This window comes from Leucoraja erinacea, chromosome 3 (genome assembly GCF_028641065.1).
Source record: "Leucoraja erinacea ecotype New England chromosome 3, Leri_hhj_1, whole genome shotgun sequence".
Classification (NCBI taxonomy): domain Eukaryota; kingdom Metazoa; phylum Chordata; class Chondrichthyes; order Rajiformes; family Rajidae; genus Leucoraja; species Leucoraja erinaceus.
The window spans coordinates 40,298,728-40,311,855 of NC_073379.1; the positions used below are offsets into that span (position 1 = coordinate 40,298,728).

General features: G+C 43.5%; 1 protein-coding gene across 1 annotated transcript in view; it reads left to right on the top strand.

The window, feature by feature from the left end:
- Positions 1–13,128, top strand: part of trpm3 (transient receptor potential cation channel, subfamily M, member 3) — a 304,246-nt gene that overhangs the window by 277,146 nt on the left and 13,972 nt on the right. Inside the window, exons 21-23 of the mRNA XM_055632483.1 lie at positions 444–695; positions 4,298–4,472; positions 12,743–12,884. Coding sequence (XP_055488458.1) covers positions 444–695; positions 4,298–4,472; positions 12,743–12,884 — 569 coding nt within the window. The remainder of the gene's footprint in view (positions 1–443; positions 696–4,297; positions 4,473–12,742; positions 12,885–13,128) is intronic.

Here is a 13,128-nt window from a genome sequence, read left to right on the forward strand (position 1 = left end):
TAAAATAAAGAGAAGTGGTAACATTCCTCCAGGCACCACCAGTGGCAACATTTTATCATGGAGAAAGTAGTGTAAATGGTTTGAGCATAATCTCTGGAGATGTCAATGGAACCGACACGAACATCTGTCATTCCTCTGGTAATCTGTGTTTAGTGTTTGCCCATTTTGAATCACTTGTTTTGTATTCCAGTTTTGGCTGCCCTCAGGCCATGCTGTGGGTGGCTGGAATTAACACCTTTGACACTAGGCCTGGCTATATGGTGATGTGCCTTTATTGAGCGCACCAATGTTTCTTACCTCATTACTTCCAACTGTACCCTCTCCCTGTATTCGCCAGCATCAAAGATCAGTTCACGAATGGTATCGAATGTTAGCTCTGATGCCGCTAAGTTCTGTTTGATGGCCTTTTCCACAGAATTAATGTAATTGTTTGACTTGATCAGATCCTGATGTCAGAGCCTGGTAAACTGCTGCAGAAGGTGAAGGTCTGGCTACAGGAGTACTGGAACGTCACCGATCTCATGGCTATCCTGCTTTTCTCTGTGGGGATGGTGCTGCGCCTGCAGGAGAAGCCATATATGAGCTACGGTCGAGTCATCTACTGCGTAAACATCATTTACTGGTACATTCGCCTATTAGACATCTTCGGGGTCAACAAGTATCTGGGGCCTTATGTCATGATGATTGGAAAAATGGTAAGATGAATAAGCTACTTATTCAGTCAGCTCTGTATTCAAATTCAACTCCGGGCACAGATAATAGTATATTAACTGAGAGATCGCAACTACTAGGAAACACTGAGCAGGCTGAAGTTCCAATGAAAAGGAGAGGCCATAGTTTGACCTGGTGGTGGTATTTGTGATTTTGAAATGATTTGAGAAGCTAGCTTCAGATGTTTCCATTTGCAGGGTTGGACCAGAATGAGGGGACATAAATGTAGAAAAAAGTTTCTGATAAATGCAGTGTGGAATTTTGGATAAATGTCTTTAACCAAACAGCAGTGAGATCCTGGAACACTCTCACTGAGGAGGAATGGTTGAGATGAACAGCAGAGATGCATTTACAAGGAAGCTAGATAAACTGAGCAGGAGAAAGCAAAGAAAAGCCATGCTAAGAGGATGAAATGAAGATTGGAAGAGGCACGAGAATATAAAGAATACCATATGTGTATAAAGGAACTGAAGATGCTGGTTTACACCAAAGATAAGACACAAAATGTTGGAGTAACTTAGCTGGAGAGAAGGAATGAGTGATGTTTCAGGTCAGACCCTTCTTCAGGCCGTCAGACAGCCTGAAGAAGGGTCTCGACCCAAAACGGCACCCATTCCTTCACTCCAGAGATGCTGCCTGTCCCGCTGAGTTACTCCAGCATTTCGTGTCTATCTTAAAGAATACCATATACCAGCTAACCCAACTGTCCTTTTTCTGTACCGAATCCAAGTTATTCTATGTGAATACACAAAGCTTTCAAAACCTCTGATCTTAAATTGCTTAGAAAATTGTTTTTTTCAAAGCATTGCAATGTTACTGCATGAACACGTTTAACCATTCATCTTTCTGAGGAAGGATTGACAAGGCGTGGATTGTCAGAATTAGGAAAATTGTTAAATTACAAGCAGGGTTGCATAAACTGGGATTTAATTCCCATGAACCAGCTGAGCATGATCTAGGTAATTGATTTGATTAAGATGAGTAAACATTTGATGAAGCGTTCAGAGAGAAGCTATTTATTTTCCTTTGGTATACAGAACACATAGCAAATTTAAATAAAGAGCCAGGCAGTCAGGAACATTTCCTTACGCAAACAGAAATTGGAAATATGAAATATCCTTGTCCAAAATCTTGCTGGGGATCGATTATCAATTGAGAAATTCTCAATTGAGATCAATAAATCTGTTCAATAAATGAATCAAGGCAGAGCAACATAAGATGGAGGGAGGGGGATAGGGGTGTCGATAGAGAGTCAATGAATAGTAAGCAAGGATTGGAAGAATGAACGGTCTACTGTTGTTCATGGAAGTATTTTCAGAAGTACATTTTACTTCAAAATAATTTTTGTTTTATTGTGCTGTATTTACATGAACATTGCATTGTTGTAAATTCAATCATTGGATCCCAAACTTCAGTCAATCATACCTTATTGTATACACAAGGGAAAAATAAGAGCATTTTATGATGTCAATTCTGTCATAATACACATGGAAATTAAAACAAATAAATCACAGGAAGTAACCCATATTTTTATTTGCCTCAATGATCTCACAAATCTTGGCCAACTAGGATTGCATCCCAAAACCAGTGTAATCCATACAAAGAAGGCTTAGAAATGCCTGGCATGTTTCCTGTAAAATCTCTATACAACTAAAAGTCTTCATCTTGTTTGTGCCTTGGTGTGCCAATCTGGTTAATTCCTATCTTCCTAGCCTTCCTATTTTCAGACATCCTACTCACATTTTTCCCGTGGTGGTGATAAACATCTTCCCGTCGCATTTCCACCTATATTTCCGAAGATATTAATCGTTTAAATTTTAAAAACAGCCAAAACTGTCTTCTCACAGACAGCTTCCAGCCTTCTCACAGTGATGATGTCCCAATGCCTCTCACAGTGCACCAATCACAATGGCCTCTCAAGCTGGCTGCCGACTGCCACAATTACATCACAATGGGATGTTGCAATCAGTAACAAGGTTGCTGCTCCTCTACCAATATCTGAAGGGGCTGCTCCTCAAGTTCTGGTTGCATTTTGGTCCCACACTGTATAAGCTTCACTTAAGATTTCATACTATATATCAAAAGTTATTCATGATTAAAGTTTTTTAAAAAGCCAAATTTGAAATTAAAAAAACTGCTTTTCAGTGACAGACTCTTGCAGCACCTTCCAGTGATGATGTCACAATGCCATCTCAAAGATGTCCAATCACAATGGATCTCATTTACAAATTACATCACAATGGGATGTTGCCAATGGTATCGAGATTGCTGCCACTGTACTAATGTCTGAAGGGGCTGCTCCTCAACTTCTGATTCCCCTCCACGCCGTAATTAGTTTCACTTCAGATTTCATGCTATATTTCAAAAGTTATTCATGATTTAAAGTTTTAAAAAAAGGCCAAAACTGCCTTCTCAGACAGCCCTTTCTCTAGGAGCTTCCAGTGATGATGTCACAATGCCACTCACAACTCACAATGGGCTCTCAAGCTGCTGACTCCCACAAAAACATCACAATGGGGCGTTGCCAACAGTAACGAGGTTGCTGCCCCATGATCCTGGTGATTGGCCACAAGGCAGGGAGTGGGGAGGGCCTCTCCATTATTCCCCATTATACCAAAACAAAAAGTTTAAAAATAAGGCCAGGTTTCATAGACAAGATGATGAAGGTGTGATTAAAGAAGTTGATCGACTGGACAGAAAGGAACCGTTCCTTCTGGTTGAGGAGTTGAGAACAAAAATGTACAACCCTAAATTTAAGATAGAGGTCAAGGACCATATTTTCACAAAGGGGAGTTGAAATTTGGTACACTTTCTCCCCTAAAAAAACCTTCCAAGTGGACAATAGCTAATAGACAATATGTGCAGGAGTAGGCCATTTGGCCCTTCAAGCCAGCACCGCCATTCAATGTGATCATGGCTGATCATCGCCAATCAGTACCCCATTCCTGCCTTCTCCCCATATCCCCTGACCACTATTTTTAAGAGCCCTATCTAGCTCTCTCTTGAAAGCATCCAGAGAACCTGCCTCCACCGCCCTCGGAGGCAGAGAATTCCACAGACTCACCACTCTCTGTGAGAAAAAGTGTTTCCTCGTCTCCATTCTAAATGGCTTACTCCTTATTCTTAAACTGTGGCCCCTGGTTCTGGACTCCCCCAACATCGGGAACATGTTTCCTGCCTCTAGTGTGTCCAAGCCCTTAACAATCTTATATATTTCAATGAGATACCCTCTCATCCTTCTAAACTCCAGAGTGTACAAACCCAGCTGCTCCATTCTCTCAGCATATGACAGTCCCACCATCCCGGGAATTAACCTTGTAAACCTATGCTGCACTCCCTCAATAGCAAGAATGTCCTTCCTCAAATTAGGGGACCAAAACTGCACACAATACTCCAGATGTGGTCTCACTAGGGCTCTGTACAACTGCAGAAGGACCTCTTTGCTCCTAGGTAAGTGAAGATATAGAAGGTAAGTGAAGATAAGTAGGTAAGTGAAGATATAGGCAGAACAGTTTTAAATGGCTGAATGGTGTTCTCTCTTCCCAGGTTACTAATACTGCATCTCTTCTCACACCACTCCTTGTAGATGATGGACATGATGTACTTTGTGATCATCATGCTGGTGATTTTAATGAGCTTTGGAGTGGCACGCCAAGCAATTCTTCACCCTAATGAAGATCCGTCCTGGAGGCTGGCGAGAAACATTTTCTACATGCCTTATTGGATGATCTATGGAGAAGTGTTTGCTGACCAAATTGACCGTGAGTGAACGTGGGTTACTAAGGATGACAATAACTAACTGTGACTGTCTTTGGGGGTATGTCCGAGGCTGAGTCCTCATGAGTGATTAAGGTGTCTATGAGTGATTGAGAGTAACTACGAATGAGGAGGTGTGACTCAGTGGAAGACCTTGTTTTGGTGTGAGCATGTGAGTGACGTGTGGGAAACTGTGTTTGACCTTGAATACTAGCTTAAAAATGGGCCAAATGCAGGTGGGAATAGTGTATATGGGGCATCTTGGACAGCATCGAAGTTGGGCTGATGGGCTTGTTTCCATGCTGTATGTCTCTATGGCACTGTGTTTGAGTATATATATTCAATCACATGTGACTGTTGGTTACCCTGAACGTGCTTGATAGCCTTGGGAAGATTTTGCAATGTGACTCTAGTCCTAATTTACTGACATGAACCAGATTTTGAAGCAAAATAATTTCACCCAGAACTAAAAGCGTTTATCTTATTAAGTCTCCAGAGATCAGGCTTGTTTTTACATTAAGGAGTATTTACAATGAGTGAAAGGAATTGACAATTTATGGAGACAAACATTACTTCCAGAACAAGTGAGGCATTAAAACTAGAGCCAGTCTGTTCATGTGATGTTGGGGAGCATTTCTGCACCCAAATGGATCAGAAATTAAGAAAATTGCTGTCTCCCACAATCTCAATACTGACCCAATATTTACAGACTTTGATTTGCTTTGCTTTCTTTAGGACATTTCAAAACTGCAAACAATTTTTGCTAAGCAATGTGTAAGAAGGTTAGGGAGTTGAAAGAGATCTGCTGTCATCTAATTGATGGGTAAATGGAATCAACTCAAGGAGCTGAGAAACCCCTTTTGTTTTAATAATATGGGTAGGTTGAAAATGTAGGCAAATATCTCTATCCAGTTAATGTGGTCTCAAGGCACAAAACATGGTAAATTACAAATCAGTTACTGACTCATTGAACTTAACATTTATTCATGTGAAGCTGTACGGAGAGGCAGCTTTTCCCCTGGCTGCAGCTTCGACCCGTCCTCGCGGCCTACCAGCGGGCCTGGAGCGGCGTTTCCTGTCGCGGACCACCCAGAACCTCGGCTTCGGCGGCGGCACAGCGCTAGAGCGCTATCGCGGAGCGGGCGATACCTTGCCTGGATCGCCGCGCTGATGGTCTGGTGAGCTGAGACCGCCGGGTAAAACATCGCGGAGCTGCGGGACTGTGGAGCGGCCAGCTGTGGGCGGCGGCGCCGAACTTTACATTGGGAGCCTGTGATCTCGCGACGAGATCGCCAGTTGTGGAGCTCCAACCAGCGCGGCCTTGTCGGCTTCGGAAGCCGCGGCCTCCAGTACGGACGCGGCCGTTCCAGGGTTCCCATGCCGCTGTGAGGACTCTCCCGACTCCGGAGCACCACCACCCAGCGAGAACGGCCAGGAACATCGGGCCTCCGTAGAGGCAACTGTGGAGGCCTCAATAGGCCCGACTATGGGTGAACTGGGGTTGGGGACTGGACTTTGTGCCTTCCCTCATGGTGGGAGCCATTGTGTGGGGATGTTCTTTGTGTTTAAGACTCTCATTGGTGTTATGTCTGTATTCTTTCTTTGTGTGCTGCAAAATGGCAAAAAGCATTTCACTTCATTGCACCTCGGTGTATGTGAATGTGACCAATAAAATACCTTTGATACCTTTGATACTTTGATACATTTTGAAGTCACCTTTTTAATTTTTGATCTTTTCCCCCTTTATTATTTTGTTCTCACCTTGCACTGTAAACTGTCAGCATGTTGGACTCCATTTTCATCCAGCGAAATGCTCATATTTATTTAGGTTGATGACTCATGGTTATGTTTCTCCATTCCTATTAGCCTACATCATGAACCATTCTGAGTTTGGATCCACGGGTAGCAGGGGCAAGACCAGAAAATGCACTTGACCCAATTCCAGACACCTTACTGAATGACCAACCAGGGGATGACATCCTCACTTTCGAGTCAAAAGGCTGTAGGTTCAATTCTTGCTCGATAGACTTACGGGTAAAATATTTAGGTGGACACTCTTGTGCAATGCAGTATGTGGCCCCCTTCTTCAGGGTGTAATTTGTAACCGATGCCCTTCTGCTCGCTAATGGTTGGAGAGTTTATGAAACTATATTAATATAAAATTGAACTATTTAAAAAAAAGAACAGAATTCTTTTGGCCAGCATCACTGAAGAAAAACAGACTATGTAGGCAAAATAGTCTATCTGCGGGATCTTACTGTTTGCATTTTGTAAGAGGGGAGTGGGGGAAGAAGCGGGGAGAACGGGTTTCAGGACATGTAACAATCATCAGTTCTTTATGTGTTCAGTGCGATCAGAGAGGGCTGACAACATAGTATGTGGGGAATGGGTTCCACATTGACATCATAGCAAGTTTCTCCATACACCAAGGGAGACATTGGGCTTAAATCAGATGTTGGTGGTTGTCCCCTCCCATTACTATGATCTCAAAGCTCAGGTCTCATTTTACTTCGGAGTCACGTGAGTGACTACGTGAAGAAGGGCCGTCCGTCTGCGTGCGCGTCATTACGTCTGAACGCAACACGCACGACGGACTGGCAGGCACTGTGTCCTCCCAGCCGTCGGGATGGTCAGGTAAGGAAAGTTGAACTACTTACCTGCGTTCTTTCGGGCTTGAAGCTTTTTTGTAGTTTCAGAGCCCAGATGTCGAGGAGACGGCCCGCGGGGATGTCGGCTGCCGAAGACCGCAGCATTCCAAGTAGCGGGCGACGGTCTTGTTCCCGACATTAGCGCCGACAGCAGAATCGGCAGGAGACTTTGCTCGGGAGCTGGAGCTCCATGGTTGTCCTGCGGGACGTAATACCACCCGCAAGTCTAACAAACCCGTTGACTCAGATGAGTCCGGGGAAGAGGGATACCCTCCCTCAACGGAGAGCGTCTGAGGATGACTCTCCCACATGGAGCAACTTATGGAGAGGTTGCTCCAACAATGATCTGTTCCGAAGGAGGGAGCAGTATCAGCTCGGCCTACAGCAGTGCCGGTGCCGGGGGCCTCGCACATGGGGCAGCTCAATGTCTTCCCCATTGGAGGGGGAACTACATATGGAAGAAACCACTCTGAATCAGAGTACAAAAGAAGAGGGGGGGGGGAAAACCTTCCCAGGGACAAGCATAAGAAAGGAAGTAAGTAAGTAAGTTTTAATTATATTGTACTGTTTAAGTCAAGATTTACATAAAAGGAATAATAAACTTCCATACAAACAACAGAAAATAAGTACTTCTGCAATCATCCAGGTTCCACTGGGTGCTTCCCTGGATGGAATCTAGCTCTTGACAGCCCGGGTATTATGGAGAACCCGCAGGCAGTAGCACCTGTTTTCAGGGCTGCACAAATGTCTCCTGCTCTGAGGAGACGAGCATTCATGGTCCGTTTCAGTCTGACCCAAAGCTAGAACCTCATTTAGGTCCACTGGAAGGGCCATGTCAGCACAGGTATCCTCAGGGGCCTGTGGCAGCACCTGTTTTCAGGGCTGCCTACGAATCTCACTCTAAGTGGAGGGGAGTGTGAGTGATCAGTAGGTAACTGATCTCGAATTTAAAGTATGAACATACTGAAGCACATGCATATGGCCTCAAGAGCCAGCAGTTGGCAGAATATCCGCACGCTACAATGCCGGCAGAGAGCGCTATCAGCCGCCGAATCCTCTCTTCAGGTAAGACCAGAAGAAGGAAGCAAAAACTGTCGGACCAATCAAGGTACCAACGACAAGCAAATCATCAGTAGGCGACAACACACCCCACACCTCCATAGGGGAAAGCGGTTCACTGAATCCGGTGGTAGCTTGAATGGGCACGGAAATATGATCAGAGTCGTCTTTCAAGGCAGACTCAAAATAATGGCCAGAATTGTCCTACAAGGCAGGTTCAGCATAATGAGGTTTTCAGACCAGACCCAAGCAGAGGTCAGGAGAAACATGGAATCCACACTCCCTACCAGTCCTACTCCCAATCAAGGAGAGAAAAGGAATCCGCATCAGGGGCCTTTGGGCTTACCACAAGACCACCGGTAGCCATGGAGGTAGGTGGGTCTGGGTTTACGGAAACAAGGGATTGTGGACCAGTTACATGTTGGTAATTTACTCTTGTGTTCTTGTTCAAAATGACAATAACATGAATTTTCAGAACTGGTTTGAAAACAGATAATAACATGTGATAATTTTTACTGCACAACATACACAGGTTCCAAGCAGACTTGGAACTTGGACTGGAATTGTCTTCGAGGCAGGCCCAGTATTTTTGGGCAGGATTGCCATTCAGGACATGTGACAGATGGAGGATGTCACTTCATCCAGGTTTAACTCATTTGTGCAGTACAGACTTTTAGAAACAGTAATTTTTGTTACGGTCTAACTACTGTTTTATAGAAGCTTCCTATAAAATGGTCACATGGCATGCATCGACGTCAAAGATACATACTATTCGGTGTCTATTCACTAAGAACAGGAGATATTTGAAGTTTAACTGGATGGCATGGATCTGCCAAATGGATTTACATCAGCTCCAATTCTGGGTCTACAATGGTCTCAGAACCACATAGTAATGGCATATTTGGACAATTTCATTTTGGAGTCACCAAGAATTGGCAGAAGCATCAGTCAAAGCAAACCAAAACCCTGTTTGATAGAATTGGTTACCTCATCCATCCAGTTAAATCAAAATTGACACCTACAAGGGTAATTGATTACCTAGAATTTACTATCAAAAACAGTAAATATGTTGGTGACTTTGCCTAGGGGCAAACGACTATATTAATCAAGCCTGCTATGACCTGATAGTCAAATACTAGCGAGTGTAATTGGCAAATAGTAGCTGCATTTCCAGCAGTACATACGGGCCTTTGCATTACCAGAATTTACAGCGAGCAAAGGAACGAACACTCAGATTCCATGCAGGCCAAATTGGCAAAACTATGGATTGCCAGCAGAGGCCATTGTTGAATAACTATGGTGGATAACGAACGTGAGAAAGCTCAAAGTAAATTTTGCTTGAAAGCCATCGAGGGTTCTTCAGACCTATGCAAGCGGCTAAGGATGGGGAGCCACTAACACAGTCTAGAGCTGTGGGGGCAGATGGAATGAGCAGGAGTCTGTAATTCCCCAACACATGGAATCAATTACCCAGAATTGTTGGGGGCACAATTTGGACTCAAGGGTTTCTGTAGCAATATGCAACCGGCGCTTGTTCAAATTCAGATTGATAACACCACTGTGGTGGCACATATCCATTAACAAGGGTGGCGTAAAATCTGTATCTTACGACAGATTGTCGAACCTCATTTGGCACTGGTGTATCAAGAGGAATATTTGGTAAATCTACGCGGTAGATATAACACGGTGACAGATGCTGGATCACGAATGTTTAATAACAACACAGAATGGATGTTGAATCAGGCAGTATTTAACAAAATAACTACACGATTTGGCATACCAGATATTGGTCTGTTTGCATCTAGACTAAACCATCAGTTACCCAAATATGTGTCCTGCAAGCAGGATCCTGGAGCAAAGGCAGTGGATGCTTTCTCCCTCAATTGGGGAGGATTGTTTATGTATGCTTTCCGCAAATTTGTCTCACAAAACGATGCTTGACTAAAATCAAGCAAGACTAAGCCACAGGCATATTGGTAGTGCCAGATTGGCCTACTGAAGCCTGGTTCCCAAAATTTTTGAGAACTATAGTCCAGCCAGTTATGGCTGTACCCAAGAGCAGGGACCTCCTAGTGAACCCAGTTACAGGGAGTAATTATCCACTACACGAACGTATTAATTTGTTGGTCTGCCGATTCTGAGGAGGCCATTTCAAGGCATAGGATTGTCCGAACAAATACAACACAGTTCGGATAACAGATGTCTTGGAGTTTCCTATCAACTCTGTACTATAACTATAAACAAAGTTATAGTGCAATCTATAGTGCCAGAGGCGCACTCTCCTCCTATCTGATGCTGGAAGCAGGGCATGGGTCGATAGGAACGCACCCTCTTTACAACAAAATTCATGAAGGGAATTTACAATTTAATACTTCTAAGACCAAGGTACACGGACACATGGGATGTGAGTGTGGTACTAACCCTACTTTGACAGTGGGGACTGCCTATATCTAACCCTGAAGGTGGTATGCTGACAAAGAGTCCAGACACTGCAAATGCTACGGTTGGACCACATCACCACCAATATGAACAACATAACATTTGTAATCAGGAATCTGATAAAACATAGCAGGCCAGGAATGCCAGGGATGAAGATCCAGTTCTTGGCATATCCAGAGGACCTATGGTTGTGTGTGTGGTAACATACTAACACCACTATCTGAGAGTTACGGAGAACCTCAGAACAATCGGTCCTCATCATCCATATAAAAAAATTTAAAAAATAAAATAAAAAAACACTCCAGAAGGTGTCAACTCAAACCATCTCCAGATGGTCAAAGGGGGTAATGGCGGTAACAGAGAGAACATTCATATGGTTAAATCTCACCCCATCAGGGCTGCATCTACGTCGGCAGCAAGAGCTATGGACGTGCCTCTTGACGACATCCTAGTGGCTGCAGGATGGCGAATGAAATAATGGTCCACCGGGTTATAACAAACCTATAACCGGACTGGGGGGGTTTGCACGTACCATTTTAAGTTCTGTCCCTTAGTTTACCCCCAAGGTTGAGAGGGGAATAGTTTTTAAAAACTTTTCTTTCATTTAAAGCATCAGTGTCTTTACTTAACTTCGTAATGTCTGAATGTTTTAATGATTACACACATCCATGGTCAATCCATTCAGTGTGTGACGCCTGGATTCGTAACCGGCGTAAAATCACAGAATTTTGAAATCTTCACGTAGTCACTTACGTGACTCCGAAGTAAAATAGTACGATTAAACGAGAACTTACCAGTTTGAAGTTTGATCTTGATTTTATGAGGAGTTACGATGAGCGATTACGTGCCCACCGCTCCCACCCTCATATTATCAAGGTCACATGGAAGTTCTAGTTTCTTCAATCTTACTATTCTCAGGTCTTCTTTTTATCTGTGATTTAACACCACTGCTTTGAAGATTGACGCGCACGCAGACGGACGGCCCTTCTTCATGTAATCGCTCATCGTAACTCCTCATAAAATCAAGATCAAACTTCAAACTGGTAAGTTCTCGTTTAATCTTACTATTATTCAGCATTGGCTCATAGTGCCACCTGGTTTAACACTGCCTGGCAAATTCCTACTTTCTATATTTGCACAAAATGCCGTTGCTCATCAATTAAACTAATTTATTTCAGCTCTTATTGAACAGAGACTGTGAAGTAATGTTCCACATCTTGTTTCATACAGCAAAACTTAACACTAAATTGGATATACTGCTTCAGGTGGCTCTTTAAAATTTATGTATGTGAGAGGTGAAGTGAGGTTATGGTTCTTTATAGAACAGGTTGTGAACTGTTTTATGGGGCGGTGGAAGCAGCTTCAATAGCAACTTTCAAAGGTCAGTTATACGTATATGGAAATTGTTTCAGAGCTGCAGGGCAAGAACAGGGTCTACTTGGATAGTTCTTTCAAAGAGTCGACACAGGCACAGTGGGCCAAATTAGCTCCTGCTGAGCCATACAACTGAATGAAATTCAAATGTCAACGGTGATGAAGTAAATAAAAATGCAGTCATAGTTGTAAGATGATTAAGAAATCAAATTTACTGTGACTTGAGAATAATTTCAGCTCATAATCCAAGTTGGGAATGTTAAAGACAACCAGCAGAACACCAACTTAATGCTAACACCCAACATTCCTCAATGGCTAAATCTCTGTCAAGGCAATGACCTGTCAGCCCAATTCTCTGCCTGCCCCATTTGTTCACAGATTAGGACTTCCTATCTGTATCCGACTCCAGATTTCCTATCTGCATCCCACAGCCAACAATGGACCATTGTGGGTTCCACCATGCCTTGATCATCATTGCTTTTTGCATATCTTTCATTCATTTGTTCTATGTACCTTCTACATCTCTCGTTTCCCACTTCCCTGACTCTCAGTCTGGTGGGTCTCCACCCAAAATGTCACCTACTGCTTTTCTGCAGAGATGCTGCCTGACACATTGAGTTACTCCAGCATTTTGTGTCTATCTTCAGTGTCTTCAGTCCTACACGGTCCTCAAGTTTATCACATGCTGTTTTTAACATGCGAAGGTGCAGCAATGATCTTTGTTTTGTTAATGTGTCCTTTTCCTTTCATTTTAGCTCCATGTGGGGCTGGATTGTCGGAGGATGGTAGACCCCTACCTCCTTGCATAACTGGAGCATGGATCATCCCTGCAATAATGGCATGTTACCTCTTGGTTGCAAATATTCTGCTAGTCAACCTCCTTATAGCTGTGTTCAAGTGAGTATCAGACTTTGTAGCTTGTATGAGCTATACAAAATGGTAAAGAACATCTTCAAGAAAGAAAATTAGATTGGACATTGAAAGTTGCCACGAAACAGAGGCTGGCATTAATTTTACTTCGGAGTCACGTGAGTGACTACGTGAAGAACCCCGCCAGGATGCATGCATGTCATATCGCTACACGTATTGCAACGAGTCACAGCAGGAGGGGAACGACGTTCCCCTTAGCGGCAGAATTTGA